Consider the following 27,245-nt stretch of genomic DNA (forward strand, 5'->3'; position numbering starts at 1 on the left):
TTTCAAATTTTTTAAAGGATGTCAGTAATACGAAATGAAAAGTTGTAATAATCATAGCAGAGAGCACCTCCTTTTATCTTGTTAATGCAGACATATCTACAAATGTAACAAACTGACAGGAGTAGATTTGTAGAGCAAATTGTTGATGTGGGGTACCCTGTATCCACACTGTAATCCATTTGGGGAACTTTTGCTTCAGACTAGCCCTAGCCTGGTCCTTTGCACTCAGCCTCTGTTAGCAGTGGGACTGCAACAGGGGTGCTGTGGAAACTCATCTTCCTGTCCCGTTTCTTCCCCAAAGAATCCCATTTTGTGCACTCCAGGCTGCTTCCGTGATGTGAACTCGGGTCAGTGGTTCATGGCATGGTAAGTGGGGACAACTGGATTTGCTTCAAAAGGGCACTCCTTGTCCAAACCGAATGCGAGCGTGGGTGCACTTGGGGAGTCATGTTCTGAAGCGGGGTGCTGATGCTGGTGGTGGCTCGAGGACGGGAGCAGACAGTATGGTTTCTTCAGCTGGTCTAATAAAAGATGCTGCTGCTACCTGCAAGCTTGGTCTGGCTCATTGAACCAGGCAGAGAGCGAAGGTGACTTCAGTGCAGTGGTGTTAGCTCTGGCACCCGTTTCAGTGAATATTCATATCTTCTTATTCAAAACAGAGTATCTCCAGCCAGGAGAGGGTCAGTGTGAGCACTGTTTGATGTGAGACCTGCTATTTCATAGCATTGGTGTCTTCCTGGTATTTTCTTTTGGAACATGTCATGGTGATACCAGTGATATTTTAGTAATGAGCCTTCACCACCTTGTCTGGCTAGTGGTGGTGTGATGTTAGCTGACTTTAATTCAAGCAACAGACAAGGTGTTTGAAGCTGTATAGAGAGGAACCTAGGCTGCAACTCGAGCAATGTAGCAGGAAGAAATATTACCTCTAATATAATTTCCAAACACTCTGGAAGTAACATAACGCTTTCTTTTTGTACTAAAAAAAAAGTCACAGCTTGAACTAGCCACCACAGGTACAAGCAGCAGTGTGGCTGCCGTGGTTCTCAGCAAGTGTGAGCAGCTGGCCACAGGCACTGGGGAGAGTCCACAAGCACAGATATCATGCGTGCACCACTCCGGCTTTAAACACTTCAGGTTTTGTTTCCTGTACTAGAAGTATCGCGGACGAAGCATAAAGTTTAGACTCCCTTGTAGGCGGGGACGGGGCTTCAGCGTGTATTAGTGCTTCTCCGCCCCTCTTCCTCTGGGACAAACGGCAGAAATCGCTACAGCAGCGCTATTCCCCCCCCCCGGGCTGTGCGGGTGAAACGATCACCCGCCGGCCGTTACCGGCGCGTGACGTCAGGCCGCGCGCGGGCTCGGCAGTCCCCGCCCCCGGCCCGGGCGGAGGAGAACAAGGCGGCAGTGACGCCACAAAGCGTCCCGTTTCCCCCACGCGCCATGAGGCCGGAGCGGCGCCTCCAATCAGCAGCGCGCGGGGGTGGGGCTCGCGCAGAGGGCGCACGCGCGCTCGCTCCGGTGCCGCCCCGCCCCGCGCCCCACGCTCGCCGCGCGGCTCTCGCGAGAGCGGGGAGCCGGCTCGGTTCCTGGTTGGTGGGCGCCCGCCGAGCGAGCCGGCGGCAGCGCTGACGGGCCTCGGCCGCGGACGCGCACCGGGCCCCGCGCGCGCCCCCGCCGCCCCCCGCCCGCGCCCCCGCGCCAGCCTCGGGCGGCCGCGCCGCCGCCCGCCTCCCTAGCGGGCCGGGTCCCGGCGGAGCTTTGTCTGCGGGCGGCATCATGTCGGCCGGGCAGCAGCAGGGGCCGCCGCCGCCGGACGAGCCGCCCGCGCTGCCGCCGGGCGCCAACAGCAGCGAGGCCGCGGCGGCCGCCCCGGCGGCCGGGGCCGACGCCGAGATGGAGGTCAGGCGCTGCCCGCCGGCGGCGGGTGCCCGCTATGAGGCCGCGTGGGGCGCGGACAATGGGGCCGGCGCGGCGCGAGCGCGGCTGTTACTCGCCCGTGCGAGCGCGGCCGGGCCGGGCCGGGCTGGTTCGGTTCTTCCCGCCTCCGCGCTGGGAAGCGCGAGCAAGTTAATACCCGGGGAAGCGCCGCTTTTCCCCGTGCTCCGGAGTTGCTCTGAATTCGTGCAGGGGGGCTGCTGGCGGCTGCGGGGTTTGGCCTTGGTTTCGTTTTTGGTTTTTTGGCAAGAGGTGCTTATTTCCAGAAATTTCAAGGGGTTTTTGAACGATTGGAGATGCTAATTTTATCGCAGCATTGTTTCTTTAATGATATGAGGAAACTGGTTGGTCCTGCTTTTAGCGCTGGGTGTTTTGTACTCTGAGTCATGCTGTACGGTCCAGCCTACTTCATTTAAATAAATTTGCAAATGCCGTATTTTCGAGATGAGCAAGTAGCTGAAGCACTCTGGGTAACAAGTCCTGCTTGAACCTGCAGAAATAAGGCAATTTAGGCTAGGCTTAGTGTGCGAAAGCTGTGAAACCCACGCTTTTGATGCTTTCGTGCGTAAGGGTCCTTTCTGTATTTGCAAAGTTGATCCCTTTTTACCTGAGGAAGGGGTTGCCTCGCATAAACTGAAGTTTCAGTTTAAATGGCTTCTTAATAGCCCTAATCAGCTAAGAGATCGTTTTTCTCACTGTTCAGCTAAATTGGAAGTTTTTGTTGCCTTTATCGCGCATCGAAGAGGTCAAATGGCTTGTTACTGCTTTTCATGTGTTTTTATTGTGTTTCACATGTTAAGCATTTCAGGAGACACATGAATTTTGTGGAGGAGTTCAAACAAATTTGTTCTCCTTGTGCTCGGTGTAAGATGGGTATTAAACAAATACATCGGGGGATGAGTAAGAAAATTTGTGAAAGAGTGTGAAAGATCTTTAGCTGTAACTTTTTATGTTGAGTTCTTTATCTTTTGACTGGCAAATGAGATGTTTATGTTAAGGTTCTCGTATTTTCACGTGCGTACATACCTGCTAGCGTTTTGTGAGGTGACACGCCCCCACGAGCAGCCCATGTTTTGCTTCCCTTTGTTTCATATTGTTTCTTTGTTCTGAACTGAATTTAGCTGAATTGTCAGTTGGCTCAACTAAACAGATGTTTAATAATGACTTTGTAGGCATCTCATTCATTTCTTCCTTTCACCCTTTCAAGAACTATTTTGTAAAGTTCTGTCTTGTCCTGGTTGAGCAGTGAAAGATTGTCCCATTGTTTTTGGTAATAAGAACAGGAGAAGGTGAAATTAAATGTGGGAGATGATGGGGAAAGAGTTAACTTGTGAAAAAAAAAAAAAGGAGAGAAGGACAAAAAAAAAAATCATGGCCCGAAAGGGTAGTTGAAGGCAGTGTGCCAAGGAGTGGGCTGGAAAAAGGATGAGGAAGGACTGTCAAAAAACAAACCCTGAAACTTGTTTTTCTATTATCAGTGGTACTGTTGGTGGCAAGAAGAATTACTTGATTTAGTAAACAAAATAGGGGAAAAAATACAGCTTCTCTAACATGCTGCCCTGCTTCCAGGTCAAAACTGTAATTCAAGCTCCTTATATAGAGTTGTTCACTTGGTGCAGAGTGATGAGGTATTGGGGTCATTTGGAAAAAGGAAAAAACTGGAAACAGCTGTTGCTTCAGGACCAGAGGTAGTTCTTTCACAGTGCTTTCCAGAGGGAACTCCAGGAGGGCTTTGGCTCAGCACCCTGGAAGTGGCATGCTGAGCTCCTGGACCACAGCTGGCTCTCTTGTTTATGTTCATGTGATGCTACAATGATGGAGATAAATTGGATTATGGAGAGCTAGTTCTGTTCCTCCTTTTGTGGGAGGGATCACTGATCCATGACCCAGTTAATTTTACAGTAATTAATAGAAATGTGGCTATACCAAAGAAATAGAAGATGGATGTGCTATCCAATGTGGATAGATAGTAATTTGTCACCAGCTTATTTGCCTTTACATGGGTATCTTCTGTTGTTCAGAAAATAAGTTATTTCTAAATCTTTTTCCCTTCAGGAATCATTCGATGATGCATCACCAGGAAAACAAAAAGAAATCCAGGAAGCAGATCCTACATATGAAGAGAAAATGGTATGTAACTTTTGGAAATGCATACAGCTATCTAGTACTTACACAGTTGGTTAAAATTTAGTGTTTGGCTCTTTTGAAACTTATTAACTGGATTTATAGGCCTTTGTCTAGTCCTTCAAAAACATTTAAGTAATTTGAAACCAAAAAAGTCAAAGAAAAAGAAATCTCTTTTCCTTTTTAGCGTTTTGTTCTCTGTTCCTCTCTTGCTTCTCCATTTCTATTGCAGCGATATGTTGGTATAACTGTGAATGTGTTTTGCTGGTTCTAGTAAGTACAGTCCTAGCAGTTTTGCAGCACTCTAGATTTAGGAAGAATGGGATAATGGGAAGTGTTCAGACATCTTCAGAGAAAAAACATAATAAGAATTGTGCTGTTGCTTTTGGAGTTGTCTGTAAAATAGTCCATCCTGGAGATAAGGAGGCTTATGAAGAGTTGAATATTCACTTTCTCGGTCAGAAATTGAAAGATCATCTGGGAGAGGGTCTATCCTAACTGGCTACAGCCTTACTTTCTTAACATACGGAATCAGTTGAAGTCTTGGGCCTTTTTGTATCACTGTCAAATACAGGAAAATAACTCAGAACTTGTCTTTGAACTGCAGGAATAGTAGTCCTTTACAGGAAAAAATGTATGTTTTTTTACTGGGAGGGACAAGGGAGAAATAAAAAGTTTAGTATAAGGCTTTAAATAGATTCTGCAAATTCTTACATTAATTCTCAAGTGAAATATACTTTAGTAGGAAGATTTCAAAATAGGCAGGTTCTTTTAAACAGTATAGTTTACAGGTCTAAGTAAATAAAAGCGGAAGCTCTTAAACTTAGTGCTTTCAAAATTCACAAGAAGCTGAGAAAGGTTTGCTGTTTGGGACAAGTGTTGATTGTAAGCCTTGTCCACCTTTTCTACACTTTTACTTTATTTAGAGTGAAAGGGATTTTGTTAGCTTTTTTGAAATTTAATTCATTCTTTGTGACACTCTGGTTAGATTCCTCAAGTTTGAAGATGGGTAATTTTGTGCTTCACTGGTTGGACAGGAGACAACTTGCTGTTTTTCCTTATTTGTAGTTGTTAGGATATCTTGAATTTAGAGGACAGAGTCATCCACTTCTCACCATCTCGTCACATTTTCTGTTCCTTCCTATTTTCTCTCCTTCCAGTTTGTAATTCCGGTGTCTGTGACTGTATGCAGAATTTCTTCAGAGGAAGGTGAAACTGATTCTTGTCAGTTTGTTGCTACCTACATTTCTTCTTATTGCCACTGAAAGTTACTTAGTCTTCTCTTTCCAATTTCTTTCCTGGCAAACTGTGAAGAAAGCGAACTTGCAGTCATCTCCTCTAGTCTCTAGACAAGCAGAGCTATGAGAAAGATTGTTTTTTGCTATCTAAAAGATGTAGCTAGCGTTTGTTAATCTCTTAAAGGAATATCCTTAAACACAGTACAAATGGGCTGTTGTGTGTGTGTGCAGTGCCGAAACTTACAGAAGGTTTGTAACTAAAATTTTAGAACCAGAAAACTTCTGTAATGCAGTTTATATCTCTTATGCTTCTATTTTGCACAGCCAGTGAAACAAGTACTTAAAAATAAGGATCAGCAATTTGAATAATAAAGTAAGACCTTACCTAGTTTCTTCCTCAGAAACTGTTATAAAGTAAATTAAAAAAATCTGAAGGATAGATAGGAACTGTAGTTCAGTGGATGTGGATTTTGTAGCTGTGACAACCAAGCTTAAACCATAATTGGAGTCTGGCTCATCTGTGGTGTGTACAGGATTTCCTTGTGTATATAAAGCACCTGGCTTTCTCTTTCTTGCTCTCCTTCTTCTCACTCCACTGTCTTTCTGCCTTCTACATAGAGCAGGATCTGCTTACTTAAAGGAGGAGAATATTGACTGAGTTGCCATTGGTCTTGCAGCAGTCTAGAATATATGTTCCTTTTTACTGAGAAAGCTGACTTCCTGTTAACTATGCAGGTTGCTAAATACCAGGTTATGTTGTGGCAGCTGGCAGAATGTCAGAGTGGTTGCTGTTAAACTTGGAGCTGTTTTCTGTCTCAATTGTCTCTTCTAAAGTCTCCATAAACTCAGGATAGTTGAAGTGGCCATGGGAAGATGTGTTGATTCCAAGTGGAACCTGTCTTAAAGGAACTGAACCTTTTAGATATTAATATTGTCTCCTATAATCTTTTTTGCACAGCAGAAACAGCGTCTCATATCAAAGGGTGCAGTCTGACAAGTTAGGCTGAGCATATCTAATAGCTCTGGTGCTGAAATAGGTGCTCTGGCTTCTAGCTATGGGCTCTTCTGCTCTCTCTCTTCTCCTGCCTCCCCTTTATGCTAGCTCTTTGGCTTATCTGACACCTCAGTGAGGTGGTTTATCTCACTAAGCAAGCAGGGGATGCAAGCAAGCAGGAAACTAATGCAGTAGAAGAGAAAATAGGTGTTGCCAAGTTGGTGAGATGAATGAGTTCATTGAAGAATCATGTGCATACTGGGTGGGGAGTAAATTTCTGGGAGTGGGGCCATCATTTTTGGTGGGAGAAGACTTTTAAATTAACTCTGCTGCCTTGTCCAGTGACACCTGTACAGTCTTTGTGCTAAAGCCAGATTTCAGTCTTAGGCAGGTCTGGCTTGCAACTTTGATTTTATTGTGTGGTAAAGGTTAGCTTTCAGTGAGTGGAAGAACATTGAACATGTCAGCAGTGGTTGCATTGTTGATGCAGTTGTCTTGCTCTTTTGTTATTGTAGCTATGCATTTGAAGAAATATGAACCTAAATTGTTTGAAAGCATTTGCTAGTTTTTTACAAACTGAATGCATATTGCAGTGTCTCGCACTTGTTCCACTCGATTTTCTTTGTCAACAGCAAACAGACAGAGCAAACAGATTTGAGTATCTGTTGAAGCAGACTGAGCTGTTTGCTCATTTCATTCAGCCTGCTGCTCAGAAAACTCCAACTTCACCTTTGAAAATGAAACCAGGACGTCCACGAATAAAGAAGGACGAGAAACAGAATTTACTGTCAGTTGGCGAGTAAGTGATGATATGTAGGCCGGTTTGTACTGTAATTATGGGTTTTATTGTACTTTAGGAACGTAAGTTAAGCTTGCTAGCATTTTGTTCTATTTTGCTGTGTGTATTACACTGTATATATTTTTTTCTTTTTAACTTCCCACCTATAAGTTGAGGGTTGTTTAAGAATTCTAAGAGTTCTAATAATTTGGTGTTGGTGGTGAAGTACTGTCCTGGTTAGAAGTATTCCAGCATGAAGAAGAGCGGGGGCAGAAAAGTAGAGCCTTCATGGCTATAAGTCGCAAGACTTTGTGGAGAGCATCAGTGTAGTGTGTCTTACAGGCAGCTTGAAAATCAGAAATAGAGAAATTTGGATTGCCTTCATTGCAGCTGGTATGACTACAGTATCTCTCTAGCTTTTGGCAGATGTTCTGGAGCTCTGGAAGTACAGTGTCTTAATCTGTCTTGCAGCTAAACACTCTAGTATTTGAGGCTGCTAATAATCTCAGCTGGAATGTAATAGTCAGTTTATTGTTAAGAAGCTAGTGGCTCTTAAAAATTAGAAAGCAGCATTGTAGTGAAGCAGTTCATTTGAAAAAACTTGCAAGAAGCTCCTTTGGGTGTTTGTGGTCCGTATCACAATGCTATTAGATTTGATTTTGGAACAGTTTAGTGTCTTTTCAGGTTAGCCAGAAACTTACTTTTTTTTTTTTTTTTTAAAGCTACCGGCATCGTAGAACAGAACAGGAAGAAGATGAGGAGCTGTTAACAGAAAGCTCCAAGGCAACTAATGTATGCACTCGATTTGAAGAGTCTCCATCATGTATGTCTCCTCTTTTCTTTTTTTCCCCTGAAAGTTCCTTTCCTTTAAACCTGTGTAGTTTAAAATTGAGTTTATTTGCACCCTTTCATGGGAGATGAGTTGATTTGGGGGGGGAAAGGGGAAAGGAAGATAACCAGCGGCAACCTAGTTGGACAAAATACATTGGCAAGGGGCTGCTTGTTTTCAGGCTAGGAAGATGGTGTAGTGAGTCTTGTCCTTTAGAAACCTAGTTGACATACCTTAGTTGCTAGGAAAAAGCTAGCTGCAGCTCTTTCCTAGTTCAGCTGTATCTGGATTCAAAACTGTTTTTAAGTTGGCTATCTTACAATTTTTCCATATGTAGCCTATCTTCTGGTACAATTTAAAGTACACAACAGCTTTTAATCTATTTAATAGGGAATTTAATATCCTATTATTTTAATATTCTAGTATGTTCTGATTTGGGGGAGTTTATAAAATAAGAATTTCCACATATCTTGGGGTCTTGCACAAACCCATGCTGTTGAAGCAGTGTTAGCTCTTGCTTCTCATGCTTATAAAAACAAAATTTACATGTTACTGTCTTTGATCTCTTCTTTGTCCTTTGGAATTTGCTACCTGAAATTTATTGCTTGATGCTGTTCTGTAGCTTAAATAATCGGTCTCAATTAGTAGTCAAGGGATGGTAAAATTCTTTGGTAAGTCTTTTACAAATTTTTTAGTCTATTCTTTCATGTCTTTCAGATGTTAAATGGGGAAAGCTGCGTGATTATCAGGTCCGAGGACTGAACTGGCTCATCTCTTTGTATGAAAATGGCATCAATGGAATCCTAGCAGATGAAATGGTATGCCTGAGCCCATGCTTCTGTTGTGAGAATGTGAACACAAGTGATGCAGTACAATTTTAGTTCAGCTAAGTATTCTTTTTAATAGTACAAAACGCAGTATATAATTTGCCATATTTTATTTTTCTAGTATGTTTTAAATCAATAATGTTAAAACAGCATACGTCACATTTTTCTGTTAATTTAAATAAGCTGTGTAGGCAGCTTAAGAAGTAGGCATATGAAAACAGATTCTCTCAACCTTTAGGAAAATACAATTCTGGGATAAAAATGTTGTTCTGCAGGATGATACATCCTTTTTTTCTTTTTCTTTAAGTTGCAGTTATTTTGTTATGATATTCTGAAGCTCCCCTTTGTGAAGAGGGCATCATGTGTGAAAAGAGCAACAGATGTGGGAAAACTTCCTATTGTGGTTAGGGTGAAATGCAGATGGCGGGATAGAAGTGTCCTGTATGGATTGATGTTCTCAGCAGCAAGAAGTGCAACAGTGGGAAATTTTCTGGGAAAAACGATGTTAAAATAGATGTAGCTAGAGAGCCATGTTAAAAGGTCTTTTATACCATGGCCATGGCCATTTCAGTCAGCGCTGGCCATAGCCTCTTTTGCTTCTGTTTTTATTCTTTTTCCCTGAAAGATGAGGGGTGAAGAAAAATTGTAGTAGTTTGAGAGGCAGATATATTTTTTTTTCTGTAAAGTGATTTTAGCTGCATCTGATTTTTATAAGGAGCTGATACGGAAGAACAAAGATCTGATTATATTTCAGTATATTCTGTTTCTCATACCTTACTGGCATTTGCTTTTCTGTGCCATAAAATGTCTTCAAGCTAAATTAGAGACAACTGATTTTAAGTTGTTGTTTATTTAACATGTTTAATTTAGTTTGAGTTTAATTCAGTTTAGCATAGTTCAAGGATTTTCTTCAGCATACATACTTATGCATACAGGATTTTTTTTGCTGAATACAGCTGTAAATGGAGCAGGCTTATTTTAACCAAGTAGTTTAGGAAATTTTATAAATAATTGGATTTGTTGTATTCCAGAATGCATCTTGTGTTGAGGAATTTAAATATTACTATTAAATATTTGTGGATTTATTTTTAAATGTTCATGGTCTTGTTCAACGCTTTTTGCACAGCCTGTAAACAATTTTTCTACATCTTACACCAGGTGAAATGTGCTCATTTTGAAAACAGAATTGAATTCTGGAAGCTAAAATAACTTTCAGTTAGGGTCTTTTTTGAATCCTGCTTATTTGAGTCATAATCCTTCTGAAATTTTGAAATGATATAAATGATCCAGTTTATGCTTGTCTTCCTCAGTTTTGTTGTAATAAAATTATATGCAGAAGATACAAAATCTTTAATATTTCTGCTGAATAATGAATAGAGCACTTTTAAAAAGTGCTTCTAAAGAAGCTCAATGGTTGCTTTCCTATTTCACATATGCAGCTCTTTACATTAGCTCGTGTTTGCCTTTTTTCTCACAAGAACTGAAATCATGGTGGCTTATAAAAGTCTTCTTACAGGATTCTTAAATTATTTGCTTTACTTCAAGTTTAAGAGAATGCATACTTAGTTTTTAATGTTTTATTGGTCTCTAAATAAATAATCTGAATACACCCTATTTGACAAAGAACAATTTTACAACGTAAAGTTTTCTTGCCCTTCTGAAAATGTGTCTTATTTGAAGTTCTAGGCAAAGTTCTAGGCAAAGTTCTAACTTTATGATCACAGGTTTGAAAATGTTAGTCTCTCCTTTTTTTTTTTCTTTTTTTTTTTAACATGAGAGGCAGTATGAGTTTCTTCTAGTTAAAGTTTTGATGCCTTCTGTGAGTAGCACTGTCTTTAGTATATCTTAGTTTCATTTGTTCAGGCTGCTCTGTCTTTTGTCAAATTCTCAGAGATCACAGGTGTTTCCTCAGAAATTTCTTTTGACATGTTAATCTCTCCCACAGGGTCTTGGGAAGACACTGCAAACAATTTCGCTTCTTGGGTATATGAAACACTACAGAAATATTCCTGGTCCTCACATGGTGTTAGTTCCTAAATCCACTCTACATAACTGGATGAATGAATTTAAGAGATGGGTACCTACACTTCGAGCAGTTTGTTTGATTGGTGACAAAGACCAGAGAGTAAGTTTTGACGTGGTTATTTTTCCTGTGTTCATACCTGATCAGTCCAGCACACGATCTTGCTGTCCCTATCTTCCATTCACAGGGAAGGACATTACTTGGATTTGTAGTGGTTAAACATTTAAGACCTACAAGTGCTACCTACTTCAAATATAACGAGCTCAGAATTCATATGTATCTTGTCCAGCTGTTGCCTCATCACTTTACAGTTGTAATGTCTAGGGGGTTTGGGATGGAAAAAGTGGTGCTCAGATGGATCTTATTCTGCTTGAATTTTGTCAATTATAAGAGAAAATATTTTTCAAGCACATACAGACTTTTGTTTGAATCATTCTCTCTTTTTTTAGCACATCAAAGGAAACTTCTGTTTTAAAAAATACTGCGTTGGAATATGGTGGTGCATCTATAGAATTGTCAGCTGGAGTTAATTCATTTATTTGTGGAAGGAGTAGGGTTTTCTTATTCTAAGGGCACCTAGCTTTATTTTCAGAGTTTCTTGGGTTGGAAGTTATGTAACAAAAACATTGATGAAGATTTTAAATAATTTTGGAAATCGTTGATCCAGATCTGATATCCTGCGATAATCTTAGTGCACCTTTTCAGAATCCAAAAGTTCTTATTCTTTCTTCAGTATATTTCTTGCTGATATGAGTTAAGCTCTTAACATATATACTTCTCTGTAATTTGGATTCTTACCAGTTACTGGATCCTCTTTTAATCCCTGGTTGTCAACATTCTAGAAAATGTTTAATTGACTAAGTGAAGCTGTGTTTGGGATTATTTTTCATATTCAAAAACTACAATGCTCTAAACTGGAACTCAAATTGAAATTTTTGAGGGCTTTTTCTGAAGTTTTTGATCTTATAGTTCAGCTATTCAAAAACTCGCGTGTATAGTCATCTGCAGTTTACAAAACCAGAATTTAGAGCTGAAATCCCTTCTCTGCTCTGCCGCAAGGGTTTTAGCAGCTTCGGCACTGACAAAGTTCTGAAGTCTTAGAATAGTCATATGTTATATCAAGTCTATAATTAATCTTATCTTTATTTTCAAAATTAGCAGCAACGTTGTTTTAAAATTTTGACATCACTAATGTGTTCTTTTTGTCTTAGTTTTGACAAATCCTCAATAACGAACAACTGTCGTTTTGCCGTCTAGGCTGCCTTTGTCCGAGATGTGTTGCTGCCAGGAGAATGGGATGTCTGCGTAACATCATATGAAATGCTAATCAAAGAGAAATCAGTATTCAAAAAGTTTAACTGGAGATATCTAGTTATAGATGAAGCCCACAGGATTAAAAATGAAAAATCAAAGGTAATTTATGCTTTCACTGACATATATTTGTGTGGGTCGTTAGGCAGGTGTGTGGGGAATCAGGTAACATTGTTATATCTGCTTGTCTCATTCTCCTTCAGTTATCAGAAATTGTGAGGGAATTCAAGACTACAAATCGGTTGCTGTTGACTGGAACTCCACTTCAGAACAACTTACACGAACTCTGGGCACTTCTTAACTTTCTTTTGCCAGATGTGTTTAACTCATCTGAAGTAAGTCATAATTTCTGCTAATCAAACTAAGTGAACTTTGATGGTTTTCCAGAATTTGAAAATAGACCTGAATATATATAGTTCTGAGAATTATGCTTTGCGTATCAGGTTGCTGTCACCTTGTTACTATCATTAATCAGATCTCTTCTTGATGTCTTGGTAGGTAAGATAAAGGATTTCAGAGAAATGCAAAAGTATCAGTTTCTGATAATGACAGACTGACAGTCAGTAAATGTTTGTAATGTTGTCGAGTGTAGTAGGTAAGCTCATTTTCTCTGCATGGTCATTTTTGAATTGTAAGCTTAGCGGATGTGAGAGGTATTACCAGTCACAATGTGAAGGTGATCTCTGCTGCCTTTCAAAATAGGATTAAACACTGTGATGGCTAAAACAACTAACTTGGTTCTTTTATATAAGTTGCTTTATTGTTTATTCAAGACTGGTTTCCTGGGAGATATTATTTAATCAGCAATAGACTTCCCTAAGCTGTAGAACCCGTGTATCTGCTGAGAAGTGCATCACAGTAATGAATCAGGAAGATACTTATTTCTGTGCCTGTTTTCAAGCATGTGCTTAACTGTTTTGATGAATTGGGATTTGAGAGTGTAAAATCTGTGGGAAGGGAACTCTTGTGATATATTCTGCCAAAATTTTACCTTTTCCTTTTTATTTTTCATCAAATGCTGTACTGGTATGCAGCTTCCAACAGGAATTTGTCTAATGGACTGATAGTCAATGAATCCTATTTTTTTTCAAGAGAAAAGGATAGGCTTGGGTTTTTTTTTTTGTTTTGCTGTTTTGTTTTGTTTTGTTAAGGTATAATCTTTTAAAGGTAGCACCATAGATTTTCCATAAGGATGACTGCTAAAAAACCAAACAAACCCAAACCAGAAAAACTTAAAAGTTATGAAACATTATGTTTATTCCGAAGATAATTTGTCTGGCTTTTTGTTTTGTTTTGTCTTTCCCTCATCACTGGTTTGACTGTGGTGTTCCAGAACTTGCACTCTGAAGCCATAGTCCTGCTTCCCAGAAACTAAGCATGACAATGAACGTAATTTAGCCAACTTAAACTCCTAAACTGGGGTCTGGCTGTGGACATTTTTCTGCACCATTGTAATTTTGTTTGCTCAGGTGCTGATGTGTTTAAAGTGTTAAAATTTCTGATGTGAAAAATATGGTACTGCAAGCTAATCTAACTCTGGGTACAGCTGAATTTCTACTGGTTTTGTGCATCTTTTCATGTAGACCAGCACTTCTTTATAGAATACTGAATGTGTAAACCTGCACTGGATAGGAACAAAATAGTAATAAGCAACAGGAATCTTGCTCTAAGAATAATTAGGAATAAGTAAATAAAACTAAGGATGACATCAAGGAGAACAAACAGGTGATCTATTTGAAAGGCTTTGAAAGCTTCACCTAAAGAAGTATGATTATCAATAATATATTAGTGTGGGTAATTTTAAGAATTAAGGAAACTAGGTCACGAAATTTGGTAACAGTTCTGACAGGTGACAAGCATGTATTATTTAAATTTCCACTAACTAATAGTGGCCACAGACTCTTATTCCATATTTTTCTAAGGAGCAACTAGCACCTCTTTTTTGTATTCTTAATATCTTTTGAAGAGGGGGGTTAGATGGATTAATGTCTGTGAGCCCTAAGCTGTTGGTTTTACTCTAGAAAGAGAATAGAGGCATGCTGTTCTATAGCAAAAGCAGCTTAAATCTTAAAAAAGCATGATGGTAAATTGTTTTTTTCTGGAAGGTTCATGGTAGGCTGAAATAGATAAAGAGATACTGCTGAACTGCATGTTGAAAGCAAAGTGAGGTAGACCAGAAAGGGTGATCTGTGCCTTTACTTACTAAGTGTGTAACAGAATCACTGAGTTATTCCTACTCATCATTGCAGTGATATTGCAATGTACCTTGAAAGGGAACTTCATACATATGAATTACTTTGTTGATACAGGACTTTGATTCGTGGTTTGATACAAACAACTGTCTAGGGGATCAAAAGTTGGTGGAACGTCTCCATATGGTAAGTGTTTCTGCTTGGTGTGTAAATGTTATGTTTATCTAAGTTAGTTTCAAAGTAATTTGTCTGATACTATTTCAAAAACTATAGTAAGTTTTCAGAATAGGTTGGAGAAGCTCATAAGATTCATTTCTTGAAAAGGAAATGTCTTTTGGGGAGAGGGAGGGTCAATAGTTTGGGTTTTTAAGGTTCTCAAATGCTTACATTAAAAATAATGCTATGAAGAAACCTTGGAGATTTCAGTGAAGCAGAAAAAAAAAAAAGGCCTAATCTTTGAGTCTTCCAAAGACACCTCATGTTTTTTCCCTTGTGTAATAATCTGTGTATACTGACTGCTTTTTCAGATGTTCTGGATCAGGTGATAGCTTTGGAGTTTGAGCATCTAGAAGAGAGAATATCTGCACTGCTTCTGTCTATTGACATCTTTAATATTTCAGTTTCCAAAATACATTTAATGATGCAATTTCTTTCAGGTGCTACGACCATTCCTTTTACGTCGCATTAAAGCTGATGTAGAGAAAAGCTTGCCTCCAAAGAAGGAAGTTAAAATTTATGTGGGTCTCAGCAAAATGCAACGAGAATGGTAATTCATATATTTGACTGTGCTGTGCTTAAAGCTCAGAAGGAACGTGCTGCTTGAGACTTGGTTTTTGTGTAGAACTTAATTTAATTCCTTCTGACATGCTAAATTCCTCCCAACTCGTGAGGTATATCCTTGTAACACTTTTATCATGACAAAACTATACATCAGTGAGAATTAGCTTATGAAATGAGAGGGGATACACTTTTGACCATGCTTTATTATTTAAGGGAAGGACAACTTTGTTACACAGTTACAGAGGGTTTTTTCTTTGATATAGGTATACACGAATCTTAATGAAGGATATAGATATATTGAATTCTGCTGGGAAGCTGGACAAAATGAGACTGTTGAATATCCTTATGCAACTGCGAAAATGTTGCAATCATCCATATCTCTTTGATGGAGCAGAACCTGGTCCACCTTACACAACAGATATGCATTTGGTCACCAACAGTGGCAAAATGGTAGTATTGGACAAATTACTACCAAAGTTGAAAGAACAAGGTATACTTCACTTTTTCTTTTGAGACTTGTTTAGTTTAATGATTAAACATCAAAACTAGGAGTATGTAAAGGGAAGCAGAAGCTTTGTGATATTCTGTCTTGTAGTTAAATCCCTCATGTAGGTCGAAGTAGTTGTGTGTATTTGCATAAGTTATTTTACATTTACATTTTTGAATGTTCTTGACAGATAAGTAAATTGACTTTAAGAACAACTTTATTTCTAGATATGCTAATTCCAGCACAAATGCTTAAAAACTTTGCTCTTTATACTCTTTGATATTTTTATATTTGGAAGAGAAATTTCTTCTCCTGTGCCACTTTTTTCCCAAGAAATTTTCCCAGTTTTCCCAAGAAAATTTCCTTTGCACAATAAGTATAAATTATATTTAAAGAATATGGAAATGCCTATATATGAAATATTGGGTATTCATTACAGTACTTGGTAGCAGCATCTGCAGCCCTGCATTATAGATGTGATTCTGTTATTCATAGAAACATTTGAAGTTCTTTCGCATTCTAATGCTTGGTCAATAAAAATACCACAGTTTTTCTACATTTGTTGTTCTATGTATGTATTCCTGAAAAGTTATCAGCATTATGTTATTTAAGTTAGTCCTTTTATTTATAACTGCTCTTGTTGAGCAGTGCAACTGCCCTCCCTCCTTTTTTGATTAGGCAAATTCATAGAGTTCGGTAAGTCTTAAGTTTTGGTGAAAACATAAAAGCTTTTTACCCCCAAAAGGTTCAAGAGTCTTAATCTTCAGTCAGATGACCAGAGTCTTAGACATCTTGGAAGATTATTGTATGTGGCGAAATTATGAATATTGTAGGCTGGATGGACAAACGCCTCATGATGAGAGACAGGTATTTAAAATTTTAAGTATTTAAGTAAAAATAGTATTCATAAAAGGTTTGGTTCAACTGACATGTTCTTTTTATTTATATAGGCTTCTATTAATGCATATAATGAACCTGGTAGCTCAAAGTTTGTGTTCATGTTGAGTACACGGGCTGGAGGTCTTGGAATCAATTTGGCTACTGCTGATGTTGTAATTCTGTATGATTCAGACTGGAATCCACAAGTAGATCTTCAGGCTATGGTAAGAATTCAGATGGAAACATTGTCCTTTTTTTCTTTGCTTTCTCACACAGCTTTCCTGTAAATGTATGTGTGACATAATGCAGTATTTCCACACTGAGTTGATACTGTTCCTGTTTTAGTGCAGGAGTAGTATTTGTAAGACTGATTTTTCAGGTCCGGTGCAGCTTTCACTTTGAGGAACACTTAGTCACATGTGGGCTATAAAATGGTTTCAGCAGGGGGAAATGCTGTGGTATATGCTATAGTACTGTTAGCAGTGTTTCATTAAAGTAACCTTTTTTTTGTTTTTTAAAACAAACCCTAGCACAATATGTATTTATCCCAAAAGTATAAAGCTTTACTTCTTTGTGGAGGTGAATGCATGTACACTGTCTTCACTGACACTTGGAAAAGAGACAAAATCTGGACTAAACTTCTCAGAAACTGCTTTTAAGGTGGTGATAAGTGAATGAGCTCCTTTTAGCAGTCATCATTATTTTTTTTGCAGTAGATTTGCATGCATCTCTGACCCTGGAACATGTCAAGAACACTACTGACCACATAAGAAAGTGTCATTTTAAAACTGCCAGTATTTATTGGCATCTGAGGCCTTTCAGTGACAAATCTTGCAAATTTCTTTTTTAATCATTTCAGTTAAGCTGCAGGTTCTCAAGTGTTCTGGCTAAAATTGATTCAAAAGAATGATGGAACCAGGGACTGGAAGCTAAAGCCAGATAGTTCCAGTTACCACTAAACGTGTATGTTCAGAATACTAATTCTCACAGTGGTTAATCATTTTCCACTTAGATGAGGTGATGCATGGTACGTTTCTTGCAATATTTGTAGCAAGACTGAAGGATTTTGAGAATGATAGCTTTTGGTCAGTAGAGAGATAATTGCTTAAATACTTCTATTTTACAGGAGGTCAGATAAGGCCAGAAGCACCCAGTCTTCTCCCCATGTGATACCTGAGTTAAGAAAAAAATCACCACCACCCACTATTTTTAGGTTTAACATCTAGAGCGATACTCATTGTTAATGTTATTTGGGGAAAAAAAAAACTTGAAAAGCAAATAAGAACGGGCTGTCTTGGGTAGTCATGTTAACTAGATTTCTGTAAAGACTTAGCTAGCTTATGCTATTCTGTTTCACACATCGGTGTGTTGAACCTGACAAAAATTGAAGACTAATTATTTGTATGTGCTGGAAAGCAAGCATTAATTTTTGTGTTATGTGGTTTTTGCCTAGGATCGAGCACACAGAATTGGCCAAACCAAAACTGTCAGAGTGTTCAGATTTATCACAGACAATACAGTGGAAGAAAGAATAGTGGAACGTGCAGAAATGAAGCTCCGGCTGGATTCCATAGTCATTCAGCAAGGCAAGCAGATGAAGGCAGTTTTTCTGTTTGTATATATAATGTGTTTCTTTTCTTTTTTCACAACTTGTAAACTATGGAGAAATCATCTAGTTAAGAGTTAATGGGAATTTTGCTTTTGCCCCAGTGATATTCTGTAGATAGATTGCAAAGTCCTGATCCACCTGGAAATTTATTTTTCAAAAAGGATAGGTTTCTTTCATTAACTTTTTGATTACTTCTCTAGTGATACATATGTACAAGTGGGTCTAGTCATAACATTTTTTTAAGGAGTGCTCAACTTCAACTCTGAAATGGAGAAAGAAATGCCTTTTTTCTGTTTTTTAATAATAGATGGAGAGAAGTGATGACAATGTAACCCTCCTGGTTCATTTAGATGGAATCAGTAACTTTAAAATGTAATACTTTTCCAGAAATAGTGACATGTTAACAAGAATGTTTGGTCCTGAAGTTGTTGAAACATACCCTGTAACATAAAGCTCATATAGAAAGCCTCACATCCAAAATGCTGTTCATTGGACACAATTACTGTATAATTAAACAGGTGTATGCAATCCTTGGCTAGATTTTGCTGCCAATTTTTTTTTTTTTTGGTAGAAATGGTTCCTGTGCCTTCTGAGTAGGGTGAATTTCCTTTACCAACAGAAAAGGATATAGATTTAACTTGGAAATATCAGGGGAAGAGAAAAACTTATTTTGTTCCTTCAGCAATGTAAATTCTTTAGTAAGTTGCTCTCCAATGCTTTTATCTTCAGGAAGACTGGTGGATCAAAACCTGAATAAACTTGGGAAGGATGAAATGCTGCAAATGATCAGACATGGAGCAACGCATGTGTTTGCATCAAAGGAGAGTGAGATTACAGATGAAGATATTGATCACATTTTGGAAAGAGGTGCAAAGAAGGTGAGAGAAAGTTTAAAAAAGAAAAAACAAAAAGTAACATAGTATCTCCCTAGCCCATAACGTCAATGTAAGGTGGAGGACTGTGGGTTTTGCTGTTAAGGAGTTTCATATTGGACAAACACCTTTGTTTTTTTAATTGTTATAACAGCAATTTTATAATGCAGTACCTTTCAAAATTGTTACTGTTCCCCTCCCTCCCCCCCAGACTGCAGAAATGAATGAAAAACTCTCAAAGATGGGTGAAAGCTCACTCAGAAATTTCACAATGGATACAGAGTCCAGTGTGTATAATTTTGAAGGGGAAGACTACAGAGAAAAACAGAAGGTAACGTTTAAATTTGTTTTAGAGGAAAGAGCTGGTTTGTAAGATTGAACCATATTTTACTTAAAACATGTATTTGTTAAAGTACAGTGTAACATACAAAAATAGTTTGTAAGTTTAATTACAGCTTTTAAATATAAAGTAGCTCTAGGCCTAATTTTTTATAAAACTCAGCTGGTATGAAGATTTCGTAAGACTTAGTCTTAATATTTCTTGGGGGATGGGGGGGTTGTTTTTTGTAGATGGCATTTACAGAGTGGATTGAACCACCTAAACGAGAAAGAAAAGCCAATTATGCTGTGGATGCATACTTCAGAGAGGCTCTTCGAGTCAGTGAGCCAAAGGCACCCAAGGTGAGTTGACTAATTAAGGTAAATCTTTCAAATATACATGAGAAATGGTTACAGCTGAAAGCAAGAAATTGCTGTTAATTCATAAAAAATACTCTATTCACTTTTATAAATGGGGGAGGCACTTGAGGAACTGAAATTCAGAAAGATCCAAAGGGCTTAAGATGAACTTCTGTGAGGTAAAATTAAGAGCAGAATGAAACTTTATTCAGGTAATGTAAGAACATAGGATGGTAGGACCAGGGTGTTTTTTATTTTGTTTTTACATTTTGTTTTTGCTTAAGCAGCAGCAGTGGAGGATTTTCCTTACCTATGGAGTTTCCTTATTGTTATTCCGACACCTGAACTTTGTTCAAGGGGATGCATGTGTGACTTTCTCTCCCCAGCCTCCTCGCCCTAAATGACCCTCTCTCCTTTACTTCTAAAGTAGGTCTTGATGGTTGTAGTTCAGTCGCTTGCCTGGTGTTCTAGTGTTGACTGTTTTAGTAAGGACAGTGCGGTTTTTGTAAAATTAAAGCTTTTGCCTCTCACAAATTGAACTCATTCATTTATTACAAGCAAGCAGATTCTGGGCATGAAAGGGAGTCAACTGCAAACTTTATACATTTCAGGCACCACGGCCTCCAAAACAGCCAAATGTACAGGACTTTCAGTTCTTCCCTCCACGCCTGTTTGAACTATTGGAAAAAGAGATTCTTTACTACAGAAAAACAATTGGTTACAAGGTAATAGAAGAATTCACTCATTGTGCCAGTGCATTTTGTTGCAACATTTAATGGTAAGGGAGTATGTACTTGCCCTGTCTTGCACACTGATTTGAATGGAAAAAAAATTACGTTACTCTGAACAAATGATTAGGTTTTATTAATAGAGATGCTACAACTAGCATTTGTTTTATTTGTCAAATTTTACATAATCTAAAACCTTTCAGGTACCTCGTAATCCTGATCTACCAAATGCAGCCCAAACACAAAAGGAAGAGCAGCTTAAGATTGACGAGGCTGAACCTCTTAATGATGAGGAATTAGAGGAAAAAGAGAAGCTTCTAACCCAGGTATGGTCAGTCCTTTAGTGAAATTGAAATCATCTTCAGCTTGCTTTGTCTTTTACAATGTTACAGGAATATTCTTTAGTCATTGAGTCACAAATGCCGTGTTTAATGTGGTTGCAAATTTTGGTTCATACTGAGATTGAGAGAAATTTAGCATTAGGTTTGTCATGGGCCTAGATGCCTTTGCAGGACGCCCACCAAACTAGTGTGTGTAGATGCTACTGAATCTGATCTACATCCTGCATATTTTTAAGCCTAGTGAGTGAGGACTGTCCCACCTTCCAGAGTCTGGATTCCCAAGTTTGCACTGACTATAGACACTGACATCTTTTCTCAGTTGCGGGACCTTGCAGACTAGCTGCAGAGCTGATGTGCTACTTTCCACATTACTTAAAAGCGTAGCCTCTGCCAATTGATCACACTCTGTAACAACCTGAATATGGCAGAGTCGGTTTTCCCAAATAGTGACTGCAAATGAATAATATGTCCATGTCTTGAAGAGGATATAAACTGAATAGGTACATGTTTAAATGTAAATGCTACCTAACTTATTTAAATTAGGTTGATTTCTGTAACTCCTTGCTAGGATATTCTGTTTTCAATTTTTTTTTTTTTTTTTTTGTGGAGGATTATAGGGTGAGGTCTCTTGTTTGAATAGTAATGCACAGGAACCGTTCCCTATTAAGAACAGTACAGTCAAATAAATTGTTGCCAATATGAAATTAACCTATTTTGGCAGCTGGTAACTTCAGCGCTGCTATTCCATTTTCTAGTGACTAGCATCACAAGATACCTTTAGACCTTCTGAGGGAGACTGACCAGGAAAAATGCAGAAGGCTGATAGTACCTGCCAGGTACTTGGTGGTCCTCTCTGACTGGGGCAGGGGAGGAAAAAAAAAATTGAGAGCACTTGCTTCTCTTGAGGTTTTGGGGTTTTTTTTTCCTCCTTTTTTAAAAAAAAAAGAGCCTATGTTCTTTTTCAGAGAATACTGGTAGGAGGGGGTTAATTCATGAAATAAAGACTGTTAACTGAAAGTAGTAGTTAGTTAGCTAACTAGTGGAGCAGAGTAGGGACCCAGTGCTAATCATTATGCAATATTTAGAGGGAGAGACTCCAGTGACTGTAGTATAAAAGCAGGGTTTTTTTTCCTACTAGTATTAAACTGCAGAAAAAAGAGAGGTTTAATATTGTTGGAATGATGGAAATGTTAGACACAAACACTTTAAAGAAATTTATTGAAACAAATTTGGAGGAAGACAAATCGTGAACTTCTGTGCAATGTTTGCTTTTAATTGCTGTAAAGGGATTCACTAACTGGAATAAGAGAGATTTTAACCAGTTCATCAAAGCTAATGAGAAGTGGGGCCGTGATGATATTGAAAATATAGCACGAGAAGTAGAAGGAAAAACCCCCGAGGAAGTCATTGAATACTCAGGTAATGTTCTTTTTAAGTGGTCAACTCTGCAAATCTGTATGTAATGCCATCTTTCCTAGTTTGAAATGCCTGTGCACATGCTACACATGTTATTTTTGAGACTTTCTTATATGGTGCTTTAAGACATTCATGGTGGGATTGTACTGATGGATTTGGGAGGTATGAGGAGGTATTATTATGGGAGGTATCTTTTAGCATGTTTAGCCCCTGCACAGTTACAGCTGTATTGAAATGTGCATATAAGCTAGTATTGGTCCACCTTTAGATATTCTAAATCCATTCTAATTAGACACAACTGTCTTCAATTATTTGTTAGTAATTTTTTTACAAAAGAAAATGCTGAGAAAAAAATGCTTAGTAGGTGGGGAGATTTCTCTTCCCATTAGCCAAACAGTAGTTTCCTTAAATCTTTACACCTTTACTATCCCTTTGTTAAAGAATGGGATGCTGCAAGTGAATAGAGTCAAAAGATATTTTGCAAATGAATATAGTCACCCTTGTTTTTTGCAGCCTAAGATCACTTGGCTACTTAGCTCCGATGTCTTTGAGAGGTATCTTCCACTGCTGGGTGCAGCAGCTGCAAGGTCTTGGGGCCAAAATTTTAAGGGTATACAGCTGCTTACAGATGTGACCAACTCTTGAAAAACCTTGTATACACACCTAATAATTGTCTTTTAGACACTTGCTGTGGTCTTTGGCCACTTATAGTTACCCTCCCTGTTCCTCCTGTAATAAAGTATTGCTGTTATAGCAGTTTCCATTTTAAAAAGCTTTTTCTTTGAGAAGGAGATAAACTAACGAAAACTTTTCTGGCCTGTACCTCTGGGCTGCATCTGGCCTGATTTAAAAATGAGGACTTCTATATCGTAATCTATTCAAAATAGTTTTGGTAATACTGCAACACATGATTTCAGCAAGTGAAGATTCCTTAGTATATGAAGGCATGCCTATTTTGGTACAGCAGTAATTTCTGATAAAAGGAAGTAACATCTAACATTTTTAGGGTAAAAAAACCCTAATTTTTAATCTGTTCAATAAGAAACTAACCAGCAGCTCTTTTCTTAGCTGTGTTCTGGGAAAGATGCAATGAACTCCAAGATATAGAAAAGATCATGGCTCAGATAGAACGAGGAGAAGCCAGAATTCAGAGACGGATCAGCATAAAAAAAGCACTTGATACAAAGGTATTTGCTGTGTTTCTTGCTTTCTTTATTTCCCTGTGCCACTGAAGTGAGATCCAGTGTTACTAGTAAATACTCTTCATTAGGAGGGCAAGGTGAGCATGGTATTTGCCTCTCTAATGTATTCTTCCTCAGCAGTTTCCATTCTATACGATGGCTGTCCTTTGCGGTTTCTACTCTTGAATTTAACTGTAAACATCCAAGTTAAAAATTCCTATTTTGGCTGATAGATTAAGCCGTACGTAAAGATGAGCTGTTGTTTTTAATAGTTGTCTTTACCAGGGGTTGAACAGTTCATAGTGGCATATAACAAATTCCCAATAACTACATGGTTTTCAGAGAAGCAGAATTTGTTTTTTGTAACCCCCAGAACTGAAAATGATAAACTTGCAGTACTTTACCCAGCAAAGGAGTCTTTCTTTCTGATCTGTATGCTTAACCAGGTAGGGTTTGATAATGAATAGATTTGTAATAAATTAAGACAAAAATATCAGAATTTTTTCCCCACTTCAGGTTTGACTAGTTTTCCTCCTAAGGAGGCCAGAGGAAGAACAGAGTGTCTGGCTCGATTACCAAAATGCAGCTGAGCCATGAGCTACACAGTCTCATGCACCATGTTAATCCAGCTCTGATTTTGACCATTCCTGAGCTTTCAGTATGTTAAAGAGAAGCATTATTACCATTTGAAGGCCAGCAGATCTCAACTATTTTCAAATGTAGTGTCAGGATTCAAATCTGCAGTTATTCAGAATATTGATAAATTCGAATCTTGAACCTACTGTTCCTTAAATGTGGTGACCTAGCACCGGAGGTCTAATAAAGGTCTAATTATCTAACTCGATACTGTTCACCTGTCTGCCTTAATCTGGTGTATTGCTTTCATCTAAAACAGTTCCAGGCTAATTCTAAATTATGTCTTAGTTTTGTATCATCTTATTTGTTTTGTTTAGATTGGCAGATACAAAGCCCCTTTCCACCAGTTAAGAATATCATATGGTACTAATAAAGGGAAGAACTACACTGAAGAGGAGGATCGCTTTCTAATCTGTATGCTTCACAAGCTAGGATTTGATAAAGAAAATGTGTATGATGAATTAAGACAGTGTATCCGAAACTCTCCGCAGTTCAGATTTGACTGGTTTCTCAAGTCTAGAACTGCAATGGTATGTATTAATCTGTTTTGGTCTTTGTTCATGAATGCCTATGAGTTCTCCCCCCAGGCCAATGCGGTTATACAGCAGGTTTATTAAGTAGCTTTTGCCTATGTACACATGTGCATGTGTACAATACATTAAATTTATAGAGACTTTTCCACAAATGTAACAAATGACAAATACAGTAATCTACAAAGTCTTACAGGAGAAGAAATTTAAATTCCAAGGTACTGTTCTTCAAAACCAGCATCTGTTTTGAAAAGCAAGCATTTGCAATCAATCAAATCCATTCCTGTTAAGCCAGCCAGTAACTACCATGAAACATTTGTGGCATTCATTGGTATTTCACTCTGTCAAGTTTTTGCATGATGAAATACAAAAACTTATTATAGACATTTCTAGTGTTCTAATATGATGATTTTTACATTAAGCAGCTGCCTAATCTATTGAATGTGTTGTGCAATTTAGGAGCTGCAGAGAAGATGCAATACTTTAATTACCCTGATTGAAAGAGAAAACATGGAATTGGAAGAAAAGGAAAAGGCAGAAAAGAAGAAACGTGGACCAAAACCCTCATCGGTAAGATTTAAGAAGGCATTTCTGTGTTAAAGCTCATTTAAGACAAGCTGCTTTCCTAGTAATTGTCTAGGAAAAGCAATGCGTGAAGTTATTTGCAAAAGGAAAAAAAAAAAAGGAAGAAAAAAAAAGAAAAATCTTACAGGGCAGAGTTAGGAGCGGCTTGAGGTCTGCACTGTGAGTCAGCTAGTGCAGTTAGGGATGGAAAATGAGAAAGGAAAATGAGTTCAGGTTGTAAATTGTAGCTCACGTACTTTGGAACAGATAAGCATGTTATGTTTTTGATCACTAAGTTGGCAGGCTGTGTGACTTTACCATGATAAAATACACCTGAGGTTTACTTGACCTTTTGATTAAATTTTCCCCCTAAAGAAACTATTTCTCCCTGAAGTATTTTATGCAGGCTATGTGGACTGTTCATTCCACTTTGAGAATGTTACTGTAGGTCTCTTGTTACAAGTGTTCCCATGTTGTCTGCCATCACTTTCATGGTATGGGGGAAATGGTCATGAAATGAGCTGAGTCTGTAATTAGGAAAATGAGCACATAAGCTTGAGACTACTCTTTTTCCTGAATACATTTAATGTTTTCCTAAATATGTGGACCTGTTTTGTAAATGAAATAGCCTGTTCTACCCAGTTTCTTGCCTAGAGTAGTGGTTCTACCAAAACCACAGAATGACAACTTACTTTGCAGATGTGCATAAATCAGGAAAGTTACAGTAGTGGATTAATAAGTTTCTTACAGCTGTTCACAGACTACTTAAACAGGTGTTTAGAAATACCATTCCATAAATAGGAAGCTTTATTACATCCTGACTTGCTTCTATACATTTTTTCTCTATGAAATCCTACTCTTCCAGAATGGGAAGAATACAGTAGAACTGTTATACTGATACTGAGTGGGATGTGCATATTTACCATATTACAGTATTTCCAATTTATCACATTTTAAACCGTCAGGGTACACCATCACCATCTGTTTTGACTTGAACCGCATTGCTTACCATCTTTTTTCTGCCACAGTAACTTACTTAAAACCTTACCTTACAGGCACAGAAGCGTAAAATGGATGGTACTCCTGATGGTCGTGGAAGAAAAAAGAAGCTAAAGCTGTGAATGCAGAATTTTTGTAATCACTAAATTTAAAAAGTAGTTCTTTAATTTACGGGTCTTCATAAGATGTACTGTATAATGCTCAACTATTATGTCATTAAAGGACATCGGGTTCATCTGTTTACTGAACTAGAAACATAGTACTTAATGTAGTTTCACTTTTTTAAATGCAACAGCTGTGCTGAATTTTTTTTACCATTAACACTTGAAGTAATAAATAGGCTTCATTTATTAATAAGGCTTCACTTGACTTTTTTTGTAAATGTTTCCACTTCTTTCGTCACCCCAAACCATTTTTACCTAAGTGAACACTGTTTTTCCATTATGATCAATAGAATAATTTAAGTGTTTTTCTTGATATAAGTCACCCCCTCCCACTTCCCCACCCCCAATCAAACCCAATTTTTTGGAAATTCTGTGGCTTTGACTTTTACTTTACTGAACTTTATTTTACTGCACAAACATGCTGTGTCCTGAGGCATTACGGGAAAAGACAGGTATTTACCGCCTCAAGAACATCTGATCAACATGTTATTTGGAACAAAATGAAAACATCATTTTTCTGCTTACAACATGTGCTAGCAGAAAGGTAAGTAACACTAAGTTTGTACTGAATTGGACTGCCCTAAGAATGGTAGCACTGTTTTTATTGGCAAACAGCAGCAAGTCAGGACACAAAACAGTGTATATATAACAACCCCTTCTTACAAACAGCTGTGGTAAACACAGAGATGATCTTGATTTCTGTGAAAAAAGAGATGCTGAAGCTAAGCTGTGCTAGATTCTGTATTGTAATCTTACAGCCAGGCCACACTGTTCAACTGAGCTAGTCAAACGGTACCACTCAGGACTGTTTCTTGTGCTGCGCTTTCCTGTTCATGTCTTTGGCACATTATCACTACAACTAAATTCTGTATTCCCCAGTGCCATCATCACCTAATTTAGCATAATTTTGGAATTCACAGGGGGAGAACAAAGTCTCGAGATGAGGATTGTTTTACTCAATTTTGGCTCTTTCAAGAACACTAATCAAAAGACATCAGTGTTGTGTAAACATGGAGGCATGAATCCCTAGCAAATCACCGCTTTTGAACTCTTTTGAACTTTGGCAACTCTAGATTTAGGAAAAAGCTAAGAATTTACTGCTGTACATTTCATGTACAGCAGTACTA

At 38.3% G+C, this 27,245-nt stretch overlaps 1 protein-coding gene across 1 annotated transcript; it reads left to right on the forward strand.

Annotated features, from left to right (window-relative positions):
* The first annotated feature begins 1,764 nt into the window (after positions 1-1,764).
* On the forward strand, positions 1,765-26,311 carry SMARCA5 (SWI/SNF related, matrix associated, actin dependent regulator of chromatin, subfamily a, member 5). Its single transcript, XM_067297774.1, has 24 exons — positions 1,765-1,902; positions 3,994-4,068; positions 6,927-7,093; positions 7,795-7,895; positions 8,619-8,719; positions 10,674-10,853; positions 12,009-12,164; positions 12,266-12,397; positions 14,372-14,440; positions 14,911-15,020; positions 15,298-15,524; positions 16,267-16,388; positions 16,472-16,624; positions 17,854-17,986; positions 18,739-18,887; positions 19,093-19,212; positions 19,452-19,562; positions 20,171-20,284; positions 20,491-20,613; positions 21,915-22,047; positions 23,113-23,231; positions 24,179-24,391; positions 24,851-24,961; positions 26,011-26,311. Exons 1-24 carry the CDS (start codon positions 1,780-1,782, stop codon positions 26,074-26,076), a joined length of 3,108 nt encoding a protein of 1,035 aa, XP_067153875.1. The 5' UTR covers positions 1,765-1,779; the 3' UTR covers positions 26,077-26,311.
* The last annotated feature ends 934 nt before the right edge of the window (positions 26,312-27,245 follow it).

Source organism: Apteryx mantelli, chromosome 5, assembly GCF_036417845.1.
Source record: "Apteryx mantelli isolate bAptMan1 chromosome 5, bAptMan1.hap1, whole genome shotgun sequence".
NCBI classification, from domain to species: domain Eukaryota; kingdom Metazoa; phylum Chordata; class Aves; order Apterygiformes; family Apterygidae; genus Apteryx; species Apteryx mantelli.